General features: G+C 37.5%; 3 protein-coding genes and 1 long non-coding RNA gene across 6 annotated transcripts in view; 3 read left to right on the forward strand and 1 right to left on the reverse strand.

Annotated features, from left to right (window-relative positions):
• Positions 1-2,624: 2,624 nt before the first annotated feature.
• Positions 2,625-3,788, forward strand: LOC116171171 (farnesol dehydrogenase-like). Its single transcript, XM_031487861.1, has 4 exons — positions 2,625-2,880; positions 2,937-3,383; positions 3,427-3,600; positions 3,644-3,788. The coding sequence occupies exons 1-4, from the start codon at positions 2,773-2,775 to the stop codon at positions 3,683-3,685; spliced, it is 771 nt and encodes a 256-aa protein (XP_031343721.1). The 5' UTR covers positions 2,625-2,772; the 3' UTR covers positions 3,686-3,788.
• Positions 3,789-6,808: 3,020 nt separating this feature from the next.
• LOC116171177 lies at positions 6,809-7,807 on the forward strand. The gene is made up of 3 exons (XR_004145393.1): positions 6,809-7,142; positions 7,194-7,562; positions 7,610-7,807. It is a non-coding gene; the product is annotated as an uncharacterized LOC116171177 (long non-coding RNA).
• The window catches only part of LOC116171173 (farnesol dehydrogenase-like), a 37,834-nt gene continuing 26,916 nt past the window's right edge, over positions 7,786-18,703 (reverse strand). The window contains exons 1-5 of one of the 3 annotated variants that reach the window (XM_031487865.1): positions 8,857-9,027; positions 8,687-8,803; positions 8,182-8,640; positions 7,954-8,127; positions 7,786-7,908 (exon numbers count right to left, since the gene is read on the reverse strand). In XM_031487865.1, coding sequence (XP_031343725.1) covers positions 7,867-7,908; positions 7,954-8,127; positions 8,182-8,640; positions 8,687-8,782 — 771 coding nt within the window. In that variant the 5' untranslated portion in view covers positions 8,783-8,803; positions 8,857-9,027 and the 3' untranslated portion in view covers positions 7,786-7,866. Of the gene's footprint in view, positions 7,909-7,953; positions 8,128-8,181; positions 8,641-8,686; positions 9,028-18,703 lie in introns of those variants that run through there. The other 2 variants (XM_031487864.1, XM_031487866.1) reach the window with 2 other exon arrangements.
• Positions 14,116-15,264, forward strand: LOC116171174 (farnesol dehydrogenase-like). The gene is made up of 4 exons (XM_031487867.1): positions 14,116-14,410; positions 14,454-14,900; positions 14,946-15,116; positions 15,165-15,264. The coding sequence occupies exons 1-4, from the start codon at positions 14,303-14,305 to the stop codon at positions 15,204-15,206; spliced, it is 768 nt and encodes a 255-aa protein (XP_031343727.1). The 5' UTR covers positions 14,116-14,302; the 3' UTR covers positions 15,207-15,264.

An 18,703-nucleotide genomic window follows, 5' to 3' on the forward strand; every position in this document is an offset into this window, starting at 1 on the left:
TTTACATTAATAGAGTCCTTTTAGTAAATGTGATGAGTGGTAGAGGGCGCGGTTTGACACTAAAATAAACTTGACAGGTTTTGTTGAAAATGTCAAATGGAACGGTATAATTATAATACAATATTATCAAATAAGATAAAAAAGTGAAAATATCAGTGAAAACCGCATTTTGATATCTGTTTCCTGAGCAGAGATATGGCGAAAATACAAGCATTCACTGAGCAAATATAAAACTATATTCAGAAGGGTTTTAAAAGCTCTTTATATGAATCTCGATATAGACTAAAGTGGTACTGTGCGAATCCTTGGTCATGTCGGGCTTAGATTATTGTGATGTTGCGTATGGTCCGTCATTAAAGAGCATGGTTGAAAAAAATTCAAATCTTACAAAATACTTGTTTAAGATTAATTTTTGGGATCAGGAAATACAGTTACATTTCGCATACGTTGGGAATATTAACTCCTCCGTCGCACAAACATGAATCTTTGAAGAGAACCTTTAGTCGCCAAATTCCACATCTGTAGAACAGGATACAATCTGATTTCAAAAGATTAAACCAAGTTACAAAAGGCTCAGATGCATTTCTTTTATAAAAATTAATTTTTAAGCACTGATTGCTCCCTCCAGTTGAACCTTGCTTGTTTTCCGTTTCTCACTAATAATATACCTACATGATTATGCGTTCATGAAACGTGTACCTATATGCATATAAATAATTATGTATCTAAGCGCCTCATATGTACAGTGATATTCATTTAAAAGTAGGCATAGGGATTTTTGTGTATTATTTTCCCTATGTCTACTTTTAAATGACCAAAGCTCTTCTGAAGGACGCCTAATTTTATGCGACGAAACTAACTTCTTAAAACAAATCTGGCCGTCATATTAATTAATTGAAATATTATTGCTTTGACTTTTTATTTTCGTTCGTGTGCGATGTATTCATCTGAAGAAAAAGTTGATATTAACAATGGGTATAGTGCCGGTAGTAGTTTAAGGAGCGTAAGCGATTTATCTTCTTTGTTGATCACTTTAAAATTAGTGGTTGTTTAAATGCGATGCACATAAGACACCGTAAACAACCCTCAGTTTTAACGGAGGATATGAAATTGTACATTTTAATTTTTTGTGCGAGAGAATCCCGTAAGAAACTTAAGGGAAATAGCGGCCGAATTTAATAACTCTTCATCATAACCTAAAATCCAGAATTACAGTGCAGAATGCGTGCGCATGTTATTTCATAAAATTAGGCGTCTTTCAGAAGAGTTTTCGCCATTTAAGTGTAGACATAGGATTCTAAATGAATAACAGCGTCATGCGTAGTTCTTGAATAATGTTTTACAAGACACCCAATTTTGGTTCAGTTGCATATGGTTCGCACTAATCGATAAATTAAAGTGCATACTTTCTTTTAATGTTCAGATTCGATAACTTTTCCTTGCCAGATTATTATACATTTTTTTAAAGCTGCGTTATATATGAGCCCTTATGGCTCGAATACTCTATACACTAATAAAATAGGTACCTACAAATTATTATTCATCTTCCGACATCTCTTCGAAATCGTCATCTTGTGGCAATCTGATTGCGACAATTAATTGCTTTTTTCATGATTCTTGAGCCATGCAGTGAAAAGAACCCATAAATCCCACGCTATTCCTTATGCAAGTCTTACTTCTGCATTTTGAAAGTTCTGATACTGATAGAGCTGGTCTTTTATTTTAGAAAAATACATTTTTTTGCAGCCACATGAAGCCAATCCTTGGAAATTATCTGGAAACATTGGAAGGGTTGCAAAAAGGAGCCTAACGTCTCCGAAGGTCGCCCCCCCCAAATTGCCAAATAATAGGACCTGAACATGAAAAATAAGTGTACACTTTACGTTATCAATGGGTGCGATAATATAGGTTTGCCCTTCCGCAAAAAATTGCCATGAAGTACACATTCGTTGTTCAAAATTTCAGGTTGTAACATTAACGCCCCCACGTGATATCAACTCAACAGCTTATGCCTAGGTTTATGCACTGTACTAGAAGGGATGACAATCATTTCTACATATTATAGAAACGTTTTAATTTTAAAATTCTGTTAAATTTCGCTCTTCTTACGCAGGATTTGATCCTCCACAATTTTTATGAGTAAGGTCTTTCATTTGGAGTGGCCGTTTTTAAGATACAGGGGGCTGAATCACCTTGAGCTTAATTCATTTTGGCGTTACGTTTGTAAAAACCCCGTAGATCAATTTAAATTACATTTTTTGTTATTATCTAAAGGTTAGTTATAGTTGGCTATGGTGCATTAAGAACCTTTGTAGAGAATTTAATAAGCCCTCATATGATCTAATAATCTACCTACAGGGCGTTCCATATAAACATTCACATTTGTGTTAACTGAAAAATGCGATGATGCTTTGTTTTTTAATTTTGATAATTGAACCATCTTTCTAACTCTACAATTAAGAAAGTTGGCAATAGTGCCGACTTAATTTGCTACCAAGTAAACAAACTTGTTTACCCAATTAGTGGAAAAATTTAAATGTTTGAAACTTAATGATAGGACCGATAAACATTGGTAAACCACTTTCGTAGATAAATACATTGCTCCCGTTTGGTGGTAGGAACGTATAAGATACGAGGTGTAGAACACGCTGTATTTAACGTTTAGTACTAAATGAACTTTACTTGATAATAGAATATTCAAGGGCATGCCAACGAATAATCAATAGATTACTTAATCCAACCACACGACACAGTTCATTGTATTATTTCAGGATGGTGCTCTCAATGGAACGTTGGAAAAATAAGGTCGCTGTTGTTACCGGAGCCAGTGCCGGCATTGGATCGTCAATTGTCGAAAAACTACTCGAATTGGGTCTTATTGTGAGTAATCTACCTATATTTAGATTAGTAAATAACCGACAAGTTATCTGACGAAGGTCGTCGGACTGGCACGTCGCAAGGAAAAAATTCAAGCACTGAGTACGAACAAAAATTTGCACGCTATTCAATGCGATATTACTAAAGAGAGCGACATACTAAAAGCGTTCGCATGGGCCGAGGAGAATTTGGGCCCCATTCACATTTTGGTAAACAACGCGGGCGTGGGGCGTGTTACCAATTTAATAGATGGCAAAACAGAATTTTGGAAGGATGTATTTGACACCAACGTGATGGGGTTGTGCATAGCAACTAGGGAGGCGGTGAAGTCGATGCGCAAAAATAAGGTGGACGGTCACGTAGTCCACATCAGCAGCATTTTTGGACATAAAGTGGTTCCTTTTGAAAATCTAAACGTGCTGTGCGCATCGAAACACGCCATAACGGCGTTAACGGAAACCTTGCGACAGGAACTAATCGCAATCGGTAGCAAAATAAAGATATCGGTAAGTCAATTAAGTACTGAGCACCGTTAACAGATTCTTTCAGTGCGTAAGTCCAGGAATTACTAAAACCGAGGCGATTGAAGCGGCTTGTTTAGCGAGTGGACCATCAGAAGCCACCACAAGGTACAAGGAGGGTACCAAAGGGGCCCCGGCCCTTAATCCTTCTGATGTGGCAGATGCTGTGGTTTACATCTTATCAACACCCCCTCACGTTCAGGTATGCTGATTTTGAAACTCGAAGTCACTTAAATTCCTTTTAGATTCACGATCTTTGGATTAAGCCAGTTGGAGAAAGCTTTTAAGTAGGCATAGGAACAGTAATGGAGAAGCCTTTAACATCGGTCAGTTGCTTAAGATTTTTACACATGTACTTTTATCATACTTAGTAAAAGTTCCTGAAATTCGTTCTTTATATTTATCAGTCAGTGTTAGATGAAAAAAAAAGCGCACGCAGGGATATTTTTTGGATCTCGAGGTGGTCGAGTCTTCGACCAAAGTATTGGGAGTATTGGGAATTTTTTAACCAAAAACTACTTTATCCCTTTTTACTCTCTGTCCCCCAGGGTCATTCCCTTAAAAGTTTTAAATGTATCGAGTAATAGCTTGTTTGGAGAGTCTTTTAAAGTCCGTTATTTTGACGTTTGATTTTTTAAAATTGGCCGATTCGTTTTCGAGAAAATTAGAATAATTTCCACCCTTTCGTCTAGTGTGTAAACCATTTTTGAAGTAAAATCTGAATCAATAAACTAATTTTCACTATCCCAAGGTTGCCAGAAAGGTAACTGACGGTAAATTAAAATCTTTATTTCCAATAGCAACAAATAAGTGATATTTTCGTTTGTTTTTGTTTTCTATCTAAACAAATCAAGATAGGTCGATTAAATAAATTAAATAAAAATTTTTCTCATTTTCTCGAAAACGAATCAACCGATTTTAAAAAATCAAAAGCCAAAATAAAGGACCTTTCAAACAAGCTATTACTCGATACCACTTGTCATTTAAATTGTGTCTCGGCGTTTTTCCTTTAAACAGTGGTTTTCAAATGAACACCCTGTATATCTCGGTAAGTAACAACTGTATACAAAATGTTTCTGTCTAAAAATTGCTTAACATTTTATTTCCCATCATAAGGCAGTATTCGGAAAATAAATGAGTAACGAAAAACAAATGAATTTTTTTAATTGCATTGTGCCCGCTCTCGCATTTGATCCGACATTTTTTTCTTTTTGATACGTATACCTACATAAAAATATGTTTAAATAAAAATAAAAACATTAATCTAGATATCCTACATGAAAATAAAAACAAATGAATGAGAAGGTTTCTTATTAAACCTTCGAAGACAAAACATTGATTTGATTTGATTTTAAATATCCCCATATAAAGAAATCATAAGTAGGTGTTAAATTCAACGATCCGGAAATACCACATTTAAATATTAACGTACATTTACATGATAAAAGGGCACCCGTTTTGTTGAAACCAAAAATCGCCAAGGGCTTGCTGGATGACGCTCATTAAAAATTTCAAATACTTACTTCTAGTTACAACGATCTTTCTCCGGAAGCTCGCGCACCAAGGGTGGCTTCGGTTTTTCTTCACAACAACAAAAACACAAATTAAAAGGTATAATTACAAAATGAAATTTAATGACAGAACAAACACATTCCTGCGTAATTTATAATACCAAATATGTAGACGTTGACGGCGGCGGCGGCAGTCGTCGGAATACGGCGGAACGGCGGCAAGAAATGGCGGAACGGAAGTGCTTCGGGCGCCACCAGAAAGTTTTCGGAAACCCTACTTCTGGTCAGAATTCGGGACGGCACGGCGGTGCTTCAATAAAGATAAATAAAGATAAATAAAGATTCTATTTCATAGTGCGTTTTTGATTTATATAAACGTCCATTTCGAGTAGAGAGAAACTGGAATTCCCATCTCGTACGCTTATATCTTCGATAAGTTATAACAAATTAAAACTGGTTTACTAGATACTCTTTTCCCCGACACCAATCTTTAATCATCCATTGTCCGATAAGTACTTAGCCCTCTTTAGAAAAATGAAAAAAGAGCAATATCAATTTACAAATTCAAACAGTTCCAAGATTGGGCTACTAGTTCAAAAGTTACAGCACTTTGAATTTTCTTTCGAAATTGGTTTCTAGTCGTATAACATTTGATTGAGAAGTCTGATCGAAAAAGTACGAATTGTTTTGGATTCTACACACCAAAATTAATAAGAAAAAGTGTTTTCTCGAGAAATTTGGGTGCAGTCGATTTTTGGTAAAAAAGGAAGGTTGTACACTGCCTTTTTTTGAGGCCCGAAGAAAAAATTGTCTCAGATCGACCCGGAAAAAAATTTTCTTATAGAATGTGGCCTGTAGAATCCATAATTTCAAACAGTTCCAAGATTGGGGTACTAGTTCAAAAGTTACAGCCCTTTGAATTTTTTTTCGAAATTGGTTTCTAGTCTATAACTTTTGATTGAGAAGTCTGATCGAAAAAGTACGAATTGTTTTGGATTCTATGCACCAAAATTAATAAGAAACAGTGTTTTCCCGAGAAATTTTGGTGTAGTCGATTTTTTGGTAAAAAAGGAAGGTAATAACTGCCTTTTTTTGAGGCCCGCAAAAAAAATTGTCTCAGATCGACCCGGAAAAAAAATTTTCTTATAGAATGTGGCTTGTAGAATCCATAATTTCAAACAGTTCCAAGATTGGGCTACTAGTTCAAAAGTTACAGCCCTTTGAATTTTCTTTCGGAATTGGTTTCTAGTCTATAACTTTTGATTGAGAAGTCTGATCGAAAAAGTACGAATTGTTTTGGATTCTACGCACCAAAATTAATAAGAAAAAGTGTTTTCCCGAGCAATTTTGGTGCAGTTGATTTTTGGTAAAAAAGGAAGGTTGTACACTGCCTTTTTTTGAGGCCCGAAAAAAAATTCTCAGATCGACCCGGAAAAAAAATTTTCTTATAGAATGTGGCCTGTAGAATCGATAATTTCAAACAGTTCCCAGATTGGGCTACTCGTTCAAAAGTTACAGCCCTTTGAATTTTCTTTCGAAATTGGTTTCTAGTCTATAACTTTTGATTGAGAAGTCTGATCGAAAATGTACGAATTGATTTGTATTCTACGCGCCAAAATTAATAAGAAACCGTGTTTTCCCGAGAAATTTTGGTGCAGTCGATCGGAAAGACCTTGCCTAGAAAGCCAATTGATTTCATTGTCCTAATGTCGTAAAAAGAGAAGATTAATGAACTTACACAATTTTGGACTTTTACGGACCTAGCGTTTAAACAAAACAATTTGTTTCTTCGGATGGTCTTAATTGACTATAACACCCTGTATAAATTTGGCAAATTAATTCTCTTTGCCTGCTTTTTGGGGTAATGTTGGGTTTATCAGCATTCACGGGCCGAAAGTTTTGATGAGTTTCTCGTATCTGGATATTCAGAACACTCCAGAAATCTACCACGTGAATCTGATACGTGTGATAAATCCTTTGGCACTTACAAACCTGAAGAATAGAAAGAATCATTATTGCCTTTCTCATACCAAACCATTCTGTTACTGTGATTAAGGCGTTTTCTGCATCCCGTGCAAAATTGAGACGGTCTTCTTACACACATTTTTCTATTTTCAGGAAATTCGGCATTAGTGAAATGGACCGTTGGAGACACAAACTGGCATTAGTAGCCGGGGCAAGTGGTGGCATTTGTACCGCTGTAGTAAAAGACCTGTTGGACCAAGGCATCTTGGTATGTTTCAAATCCATTTGGACCTTTTGCACTTACCTACCTCATTACAAGTTGTAGGAATGGCACGTCGAAAAGAAGAGATAGAACAGCTGTCCTCATCCAAAAACTTGTACGCTTTAAAATTTGACGTGACCGTAGACCATGAGGTTATAGATGCGTTAAAGTGGGTCCAAGAGAGTGTGGTGTGGGACCCATTCATATATTGGTCAATAGTGTTGGTACGTTTTGGTTTGGAAGAATATTGGACAGTTCGCCGAGTACGTCAATGGCCATATTATACATGTGAAGAGAATAAGTGGGCATGGTGCATTCCTTTCATGCGTCGTTGGGAGCATCCCGAGCGCCAAAAGTGCAGTGACATCGGCAATGTAATGCTTAAGAAGAGAGTTAATCGACATTGGAAGTAAAATAGAGATATCAGTAGGTTTGGTGACCTTTTTGAATGCTCATAATGTTCCTTTACACAGAGTGTAAGTCCAAGCTTTGTCAAAACGAAGATTTACTACCAACATGCTGACGAACAACCTGAATTCAGAGATCTCGCCAATGCATGCGATCAAGAAAAACATTCGCTTCAACATGTGGATGTAGCTGAATGCACTTTCGACTCCTTCTCACGTGCAGGTGGAAGAAACTACGTTCGAACCCCAAAAATGTGTATTTGCCATGTTAATATGCTAATTTTTTAATATACAAATAATTACATCAGAAAATAACCTTGTAATTAAATTTTTTCTCCAATCGGTCTGATGATCACATCGTGAACCTGAAAACAGACATTGTTCCCAACTTAAATTTCACTGGACAATACCTGAACGTGTGGTGGAGTCTTCAACGCATAAAGAACGCAATTGGCGACATCTTCCGGTTTTAAGTAGGGATTGTTATGCCTAAAGCTATGCAAGAGTTCTTTGGAGAATAGTCCATTGCTAGTTTTGCTGAGAACGTCCATGAATTCGGTTTCAACGTAGCCGGGACTGATGCTCTAAAAACATATTTACAAAGGTCGTTGTTTAATGAGAAGGGAGGGAGGTTTAACTGTAATTTTGGTACGACTTTTTCTCGCAATCAGCTCACATCTTAGAGATTCCGTTAGTGCAGTAACGGCAAACTTGGAAGCACAGTACATGGAATTGTTTAATTTTGTTGCGTAGTGTCCATATATGCTGTTAATATGTACGATATGACCATCTGTTTGATTCGCGGCCATGTTTTTGAGAGCCTCTCTGGTGGCAATCGACAATCCAATAACGTTGATATCAAATATGTCTTTCCAATTATCCGTTTCCCCACACGAAAGCGGCGTTATTCTACTACAGCCTGCACTGTTGACAAGCACGTGAATGGCCCCCAAATGTTCTGCTACATAGTCGAATGCTTGAATAATATCTGCTTCTTTACTCATATCAACCGGAACGGGGTGAAATACCCCCTTTAAGCCACCTAAACTATCACGTAACTCTTCGAGCTTCTCCTTTCGCCTTGACAATCCTGCAACCTGGTCAAGAACCATTAGTACTAAGCCTAAAGTATATTTTACTCACATTCATTCCTTCTTCAACCAACTGTGAAGCAATCGCCTTCCCAATCCCAGAACTCGCACCAGTTACAATCGCCACCTTTCCGTTAAATCGCTCCATAGTACAACGTCGCACAAGATACTAAATAGAACTTAAACTTATCTTCATCATTTAAAATCTTTGTTCTCAATTACTTTACTGTTAAATCCTAATTAAGTGTAAACAAGTTATTAAGCCAAGGGGTATATGCCCCATGTTTGCCCACCACGACACATGAAATTTGCTATTGTCTTGTTATTCAACTTTATTGAAAATTGTAATTAAAGTAGGATTACTTCGCTTACTAGAATGTTTGTATTGAGATAAAATAACTTTTCAGAAATCTTCAGCTCTCGTTATCTTTAGTGTTCTTGGAAGCTGGCAAAAACTTAAGTTATCTATGAAATGCTACCCATTTAGTAGTTTTTTTTTAGAACACCGCTAATACATTATAACCATAATCCTCTTTTACAAGATTAACGGTATTAAAGGGATAATGAATTAAACGACTAGGACATTTTACAAGAGCCATCTCATTAGATATTGCACTTAGTCATCTCATGAGGCCTTCAAGTAGGTATAAATTGTAGTTCAAAGCCGCAGAAGTGGGTCCATGTGGACGGACAGGCGGGCAGACGGACACGCGGACAGATGGACAGACATAGCTTCTTTCTTACGCAAAAATGCCGAGATACTTAAGTAATATGCAATTTAGGGATAGTCCGACATAGAAAACATAGAAAACGTGAAAAATTGTCTGCCGGAAACCAGCAGTCTATTTTACTAAATGCGGAAAGTAGTGTGCCCGTGAAAAATGTTGTATTAGTTCTACTTTCGGATTTTAGTAACACTTTCTTTTATTTATAATTACAAGCCAGATGGCTTCTTAAAAAGGTTCTTCTCTATTAATGTTGTAACAAGAGCATACTTTTTTTCTCTGAATTATGCGGAAGCAAATTTCTAAGTTTAAAAAGAGTCAAGGTTTCAGGAACATTAAACCAAACGAATATTACTTATGTTAGTTCAAATTTTTATTTTGTCAATTGCAACACGGCGAGCTTTCTTGCTTTTCTCACACGATCGTCAATGAATTAATTGTTCTAAATCGTATCTGGCGGATTTTCGTGTCGAATTACAAGCTGGGAATAGGTCGTATTAAGTTACGTATGCCACGTTGCAAATTAAGCACAACTTGGAACAAGCTGAATTCGCAGATTCAGGATTTCTGCAGAAGCCCTACAAGCCCAGTGAACCAATGAACATTCATAACTATTCCACTATTAGAAAGACATTAAAAAATTAATCAGTATTCAGAGAGGGGATTATTTTTCACGAAATTAATTGCTTAGAAGATTAGTCGTCGACCTGGTTAGTACGAGGTCCCGTTATATTAGCGTTCGAATTTACGGAGCTTAGGAAAAACAGTTTCAAATAAAGTCCAAGCCGACCTCGTTGTCCATATTAGCCAGTTGATTTGTTTAAAAATCGTTACCTGCCGCTGTGGGTAAAGTCCAAGTGTCATCTTTGGAGCGTTATAAAACAAATTCAGTAATACTCAGCCAGGGACCACGAGCCCCACTAGTCCCTCAAAAGTTCCAAAGAAGGAAGAAGCAAATTAATTTAATTTATTACATTCAAAATTAGTATGAAGAAATTTGAAGAAATAAACAAGGAATAATAGTAGATCAAATCAAAATTCAAGATAATAAAGAACAAAATTTAAATAATTAAATTCAATTGATTACAATAGGAGGGTGGACAGGGTCCACGTGTCCCTAGACCCCAAATTCGGACCCTTTGGAGTGAAGTAAGGGAGCTAGAGGAACTGAAAATTTGTAAGCAACGAGAAAAAATGTTATAAGCAAGGTTACTCAGAGCACAAGAAGAACTGTTGAGAGCACAAGAATTTAATGTGAGCCTGAAGAAAACACAGAAAAAGCAAATAGCCACTTTAGAGCGAGAATATTTCAAGAAAGAACAAGAAGCAATTATATTACATGATATGAACAAGAAGTTAGAACAAGTAAGGATTATTAAAGAAGATCAATTGAAATTAAAAGAAGAAAAGAAGACGAATATTCAAGAGGAAGGTATTCCAAGTTATTGACTGTAGAAGAAGTTGACGAAGTTGAAGAAATAGAAAAATTACCGAAGAATAGTGACGAAATGAAACCAAACGACTAAATTAGTCAAAGATATAAAAGAGATGAAGAAGTGAAATTTTATACTACATAATTTTTGAAGCAGAAGATGATCTAGCGACAACGATAAGAAGGATGAAAATTGATAAAGAAATAAAGAGATTTTTCTTAATTTCAAGAAAGAAAGAAATCCCAATTGATGAGATAATCTGGAACATTATCAACTGGCAGTAAGGAAAGAAGATAGTATGAAGTGAAATGAACATAGAAGTGTAAAAGTGAAATGAAGGGTGTAAATAGTTTGTTTTTTAGATATAGTGTTTTTATATATAGTTTCTTTTAATGAAATTAGGTGAAGTTATAACGAGGTCAATTTTAGTGAAGTTAAACGAAGTTAAGTGCAGACAAGTTCAGTGTATGAAGGTTATTGAAGATGTATAATGAAGATAAGAGAAGTGAAATGAAGTGAAGTGCACACAATTTATTTTTCTCTTGATTACGTTTAGAATGTTTAGATGGATCAAGATAGTTTTTTGGGATTATAGAATTTTTTGGGGATCGTCAGTTAGGTTTTTTGACTTTGCCATTTTTAGGATATAGGTTTAGGAGTTTTTCATTAGGTTAGTGGGTACGAATTTCGTGTAGAATTTTTTAGAATTGTTTAGTCAATTTTGAAAATTGCTAGGGAAAGCTCCCGTTTGATTTATTGTTGTTTTTCAAATCTTATCAGGTTTTCATCGTTTAGAAAATGGAAGGGGGTACTGTAATGAGAGCACTTATTTGCCTACAATTTTTTGCGATTTTTCCTTTGAATTATGCAGAGGAAAGTCAAGGTCTCAGGAACATTTAACTAAACAAATAATACTTATGTTAAGTTCAAGTTTTCATTTTGTCGACTGTAATACGGCGAGCTTTCTTCCTGTTCTCAAACGATCTTTAATAAATGATTGTTCCAAATTGTATCTGGCGGGTTTTAAACAGCCGTGAAAGCCCAGTGAATCAATACAAATTCATAACATATCTCCGCGATTACTATTCCACCCTTAAGTAGGTTTTAAAAAATTAATGATAGTATTCAGAGAAGAGATTATTTTGCACGAAATTAATTAATTAGAAGAGTAGTCGCCGAACTGGTCAGCACGGGGTCCCGTTATATTAACGTTCGGATTAACCGAGCTTAGGTAAAACAGTTTCAAATAAAGTCATTTAGTACCTCTGTTCCTTAAAGACATTCAGGGGGTGATTCTTAGACCCATTTTAAGAAAAAAACTTGTTAAAATTTTTCATTTTCGGGATACAGGGATACAGGGTGGTAAAGTTTTTTAAAAAATCGTTCATTTAAAACGATTTTTATTATTTTAAGCGAAAACCATGCGTCGGACAAAGAAAAACCAGAAATCAAATTTGCTCAAAAATGTTGAGGATTTAAAAAATAATTTATTTTAAGAGAATGCAGTAGCGTAGTATATTTTTCTCCAAAAATATTCAATGCAAAAGCCGTTTAGCCGCCACTGGTAGAGAAAATAAAAACTGTTGCACATCAGAAAATGCATCATGATGCATAGAAGACATGTACCAAATTTCATAAAGATGTCTACAATATTATTAAAAAACGGATTTTTTCAACCATTACCACCCAGTATCTCAAAAATTAAAACGTTTAGGACATACGTTCATAAGAAGTTTTTTTCTTAAAATATGTTGTTTATTAACCGGCAGAGCAAAGCGATGTAAGCTTTATAGGGGAGTCGATGGTGTCCGTCTGTTCGTCCGTGAACACGATAACTACCAACCGCTTGGACCGATTCGGTTCAAACTTTGCAAAGTTGTAATTTCATTTGAATCTTTTTCTACTCCTATGTTGTAAACATACCCAAAATGTCACCCTGTACTGCACGTCTAAATCGTTCATTATATCATACGGTTGCATAATGAAAATTAGAACTGTTACTTAATATATTACGTAACAGGTTAAAGGTCAAACGCGAAATGTTAATTTAGTAGGTTGTCAGCCCTGCCTAATGAATGAAGTAACGTCAGATTTTGTTGTTGTAGGTTATGTTTCACATTTTGCAAACTTCTTTGAACAGAATTACTCATAATTTGTTTAAACATTGCCATTTGTATGGGAATGGAGCCTGTATGTAATTTATTAGCCGTGCCCAATTATTTTTCATAATCGCAATGGGCTACTCAAGAATGGTTTGAAGCTGCGTTTAGTTAATTAAGCAAACTCTGTTGCTACTATTTTGTATTTTAGAAAACTACAATAAGTACCTACTCGTAGAATTAATGGATGGTGCTAATTACGACTTGCATGGAACACGGAATAATGCGCTTTAGAATACTGGGTAGTCCGATGCTTCCTTCCCGGGAAAACTCGTTAAAAGACGCAGCGTTTTGAAGGCCTTAGTATTATCGATAGTTAGGTACCTAATACATTGGCAACTACAACAATAGAAATCGTTCAAAACTGTAATGAAAAAGAGCACAAACACCACCTGAGCTAGTTAGGTAGTAATCTTCAACTTCAACACTTGTATCTTGTATCCTATTGGCTATTGCATCTATGGTGCTAAAATGAAACTCACATTGCAGTAAGGAATAGGGATGTCAAAACCCTGCAATACACTTCCAATCTAAGTAAAAAGTATTTATAAAATTCTTGCTCGCTGGCGTGCATTCATGGAATATAAGTGAGGTTACGTTGTATTTTGTATTCCTTTTAAATAGACCATGACATTTGACACTTGACAGTTCTAATTTTTAGTTCGAAGTTCGAATATTTAGAACCAAATCGATCGTAATCTATCAATCTTTTATCAAATATATTCAAGTCGTAGAAAAAGTATAGTACATAATTCGAGTGCTAATGCCTATTACGCACTCGATTTTATTACAACACTCGCTCGCTACGCTCGCTCGTGTCGCAAAATACTCGTGCGAAATAGGCTTCTTAGCACACTTATTATGCAATATACTATTTCAAAATATGTTTTAAGTATGTAATTTCTTTGACAATGAAGAAAGTTGCCATTATTGATGTTGAAGAACTAGTCTAAACGTTTATTGAGCGAAAGTTCAGGATATGATCACTAAAAGAGATGGCGTGACAGTTCTCATTATTGACTACTAACTAGTTATGATAATGATTTCATTATTAACCACTATCATAAATTCCGAGAAAGTCCACTTTGCAATAGAGAAAAAAGGTTAATAATCATCTCATCAGAGGGTAGTTGTGAAAAAATGTGTTTACCAATCCGATCATTAAACTTGAAAACATTTTAATTTTCAACAAATTAAGTAAACAAATTTATTTATAGGTACTTAGTAGCATAGAGTGTTGTAATTGCACACTATTATCTCTAAACATGACTACAATTACCAAACAGACTTCGGACTGCTCCGAAAATAATTTTGCTGTCATACCAATATCGCCATTTCGAAAACACACAAAATGGTTCTTTCCATGGATCGTTGGAGGAATATGGTAGCCGTAATTACAGGTGCCAGTTCTGGTATGGGAGCTGAAATTGCCTTAAAATTGCTTAGTAATGGCGTTATAGTAAGTTATTATTCTTCTATTATTTACTAAGACTTGTACTAAGGTCGCAGGACTAGCTCGTCGCACTGAAAAAATTCGGGAGTTAAGTGACAATAAAAATTTGCACGCCATCCAATGCGACGTTACTAAGGAGGTGGATGTACTGAAAACGTTCAAGTGGATTAGTGACAATTTGGGCCCGATTCATATTTTGGTCAACAACGCCGGCATTGGAAGAATTACGAACCTCATCGATGGTAACACGGAAATGTGGAAAGAAGTTTTTGACACCAACGTCATGGGGTTGTGCATTGCAACCAGGGAGGCTGTGAAGGACATGCGGGCACACAAAGTAGATGGTCACATAGTGCACATCAACAGCATTTGTGGGCACAAGGTGTGTCCTGTGCCAAACACAAACGTGCTCCCCGCGTCGAAATTCGCAGTGACTGCCCTAACCGAAACCTTAAGACAAGAGTTAAACTCCATTGGGAGCAAAATCAAAATTTCGGTAACCATAATTTTGTTGAATCGCGACGTCAAATCATTCTTTTAGAGCGTCAGTCCAGGAATTACCAAAAGTGATGCTGTCAACGCGGCTTATATGGCAAGCGGACAGGAATCCGCTCAGGATTTTAACGAATGGTTGAAGAATACTCCTTTTTTACAACCCTCTGATGTGGCGGACGCAGTTGTGTACGTTTTATCTACACCCCCTCACGTGCAGGTATTGAACCATGACTAATATAAAAAAACTTCTATTGTGATTTTTCAGATTCACGAGCTTATCATTAAACCAGTAGGCGAAATCGTTTAAACAATTATAGTAACAGTAAAGCAAATTTTATTGACCAAATAAATGTACGAAGGAGGAACTCTTTTTTTCTGCTCCTCTTTTAACCATTGCAGCAATAGTAATATACAGAGTGGCCCAACGAGAAGTATACAGAGGGCTTTTAGGGTATTAAATTTAGAAATTTCGAAAAATCCTCGAACACGTCAATTTTGTATTCGAGGGGATACAAATCACAAACCCAAGTCTTCACCCCTCTACGTAGGGTGCTTAACCCCTAAAATTTTAAATGGAATCCTATGGCAAATGGCACATTATTTGAAAGCCAATTTAATCGTGATTACGTTTTGTTTTTTTTTAGAAAAAATCATTTCAAATGCGAATATCTCCGAAACCAATCAATAGAATTTAAAAAGCAAAGCAGATTAGTAATCACGATTAAATTGGCTTTCAAATAATGTGCCATTTGCCATAGGATTCCATTTAAAATTTTAGGGGTGAAGACTTGGGTTCATGATTTGTATTCCAAAAGTTGCCTCCCTCTAATAAAAAATTGACGTGTTGGAGGATTTTTCGAAATTTCTAAATTTAATACCCTAAAAGCCCTCTGTATACTTCTCGTTGGGCCACTCTGTATAATTAAACAGTAGAAACGTCATGTACATCCCAAAACTACTGTTCTTCCAGGCATGAACACCTTCCTAGGCTCCGCAAAGCTGCCATCTGGGTCCCGGGGGAACCTGACGACCTGGTGGCAGTCCTGCGGCGCTTGGAAGTGCAGAATTTCTAAGTCAAGGTGGCAGGATGGTGCCTATTCCACACAGCCGGGAAGGATCAACCTCAAGGGAGGCTGATAGATTTCGGCATTGAGGAAAAAGAACAAGCTGACCTAATCGCCAGGAGGAGAAAGTTCAGCTACGGGTTAGTAACCCTGACGAGCCTGATGAAGTGGGGAGTACGTCAGTACAACCACCACAACAACACCTCAGTTGCTACAGGGGCAACTGCAAGATGCTACGGAATCATCACCGCCTAGGCTCAGTCCTTGCTCCAGCGTTAGCAATTCACTCGGGCCGCTTTCGAACGGGGGGGGGGGGGGAGTTTTCGAATATTGAGACGCTGCTAGAGTCTGATTCTATCAACGCCGCATAAACGATGGGTAGCTATTGTCTACATAATACAAAGTATGAAAGATAATTTCATACAAATAAACCTGCAACACTGTAGGGCGTCTGCTGCTACCTTAGGAGACGCCTCACTTTAAAGCGAGACATTGCCCTCATTCAAGAACCCTGAGTTGTTAAATCAAGGGTTTCTGATCTTGGAGGCACAAAAGGAACCGTTTTCTTTCGTACACGGCAAGAAATACCTACCATGTATTTATGTTCTTAGCCACATTAAAGCTCTTCTGCGGCCGTGATGTCAGGACTATACAGTTAAGCTGTGAAATACAGGGTAAGCTCAAGGAGTAATAGTATCGGTATATCTCCCAGAACATTCTGTCAACCTATCTCCCAGTAATGAGATGCCAGAACTGATAGAACACTAGGTATAAGAAAAACAATAAGTGTGTGACGCGAACGCGAACCCACGTACGTAACTACCCGAAGCTAGACTGTGATTGATCTCAGTCTGGCATCATCCAGGATCTCTGACCACATAAAGAACCAGAAGCGAATATGTCAGATCATAGACTAGTTTCATTTGAAATTAACTGCAAGGGATCCATCTAAAAGGGTTATCGCAACCCCAAGGTAACGGATATTCCCCTTTACTAACATCTCCTTGGAGAAAAACTTAGAGAGCACCCCCTTGGGGGGAGGAGGACGCCTGTCGACTTACAGGACAAAGTAGGTCATCTTACCAACTCAATTGTGGAGTCAACAGGCATGTCTTCTTAGGATTGCCCAGACGCCCTATAACCATCCTGGTGGTGCAGAGCTCTCGAAAAGCAGTGTTGAATCTACAATTAATCAGAAATTAATTTTTATAAGTTTATTTATATGTTTCCCTCCCCGCGCAACAATGTGTTTGAGTGTAAAAACACACTGCACTGCAAGATAGAATCTAAACACGCGCGTTCGCAAACAAAATACTTAAAACAAATTTTCATTTTTTCCTAACCAATAAAACAATAAGTGCAACATTACGATTTACACGTACCAAAGAAGGACCAACGCAAAAGGTAAGGCACTTTGGTGATTTTTTGAAATTGTCTTTTTAAAGCATTAACCTGAGCTTTGCGGTTGGTAAAAATCCTCGAGGATGCTTTTAAACACCAAGTATATAGCAACATACGACCTAAGTGTATTGTCGAGGTTTAACGCCAATTTTTTCGTTACTACGTTGAGTTGCACTTCATATATACATAAAGTATACCTAAGGCTCGATGCACACTTGCGGTCGGTTGGTTCTTAACAACATCAGGTAATAACTCTGTGTCGACGGTGACTTCCATCGTGCGACCAGTGTGTACTCGTTGATTGCCTAGCACAGCTAGAGGCTGCCCGGCGTGTTGTGGAAGCCGCGTGTATGCGGTGGCATAGCAGAAGCTGGCGTCCTCCAAAAACAAGTCCGGTGCACGGTACTTGTAAGCTGCGGTACTGCGCAACTAGAGCCCATGCACTTCTAAACCACCGGCTTTCGCCCGCAACTTGCACGCGGTTTGAAAACACTCAAATGTGCATCGAGCCTAAAACACACTACCCTTATTCGCTCGGACCCTCCCTTAGACTCGCCTCTCTACGCTCACGGTGTCAAACGACGTTTACCAACGGCCAAATGCACACTATACTTTTTTGCACACCAATGCCGAGCGAGCCGAAGGCGAGTTCGGCATAGCTCGGACCCTCCCTTAGACTGGCCTCTCACGTCCACGGTGGTAAGCGACGTTTACCAACGGCCAAACGCACATTACACTTTTTTTGCACACCAATGCCGAGCGAGCCGTATGCGAGTTCGGCATAGCTCGTGCCCTCCCTTATACCCGCGTCTCTACGTCCACGGTGGCAAACGCCGTTTACCAACGGCCAAATGCACATTATACTTTTTTGCACACCAATGCCGAGTGAACCGAAGGCGAGTTTGGCATAGCTCGAACCCACCCTTAGACTGGCCTCTCTACGTCCACGGTCGCAAACGATGGCCAATGGCCAAACACACATTACACTTTTTCAATCATATAATACATCCAACGTAATAAAAAAACGGCGATCTTTACGAAAACGTAGAACTACTTAAAATAGTGATTCACTAACATTATATTCCAGTCATACAGTCCACTGATACGCTCAAGCACAAAACTCAGTTGGGCCAACTGTTCAATAAAGCAAAGGTATTGTCGATTGGGAAACCTATAAGATATAAGAAAGATATTAGAAGGCGCCAGAGAGCGGCTACAGACTAAGCTAATGGAGAGAGATAAAAATTGTCTTTATCCCCAAACCTGGCAAAGGTCCTCTACACCTAAAGCATACCGCCGAATCAGTTTGATGTCTTCCTAAGACACTTGAAAGACTGTG

The sequence above is a fragment of the Photinus pyralis genome, unplaced genomic scaffold (assembly GCF_008802855.1).
Source record: "Photinus pyralis isolate 1611_PpyrPB1 unplaced genomic scaffold, Ppyr1.3 Ppyr1.4_LG5, whole genome shotgun sequence".
Lineage (NCBI taxonomy): Eukaryota > Metazoa > Arthropoda > Insecta > Coleoptera > Lampyridae > Photinus > Photinus pyralis.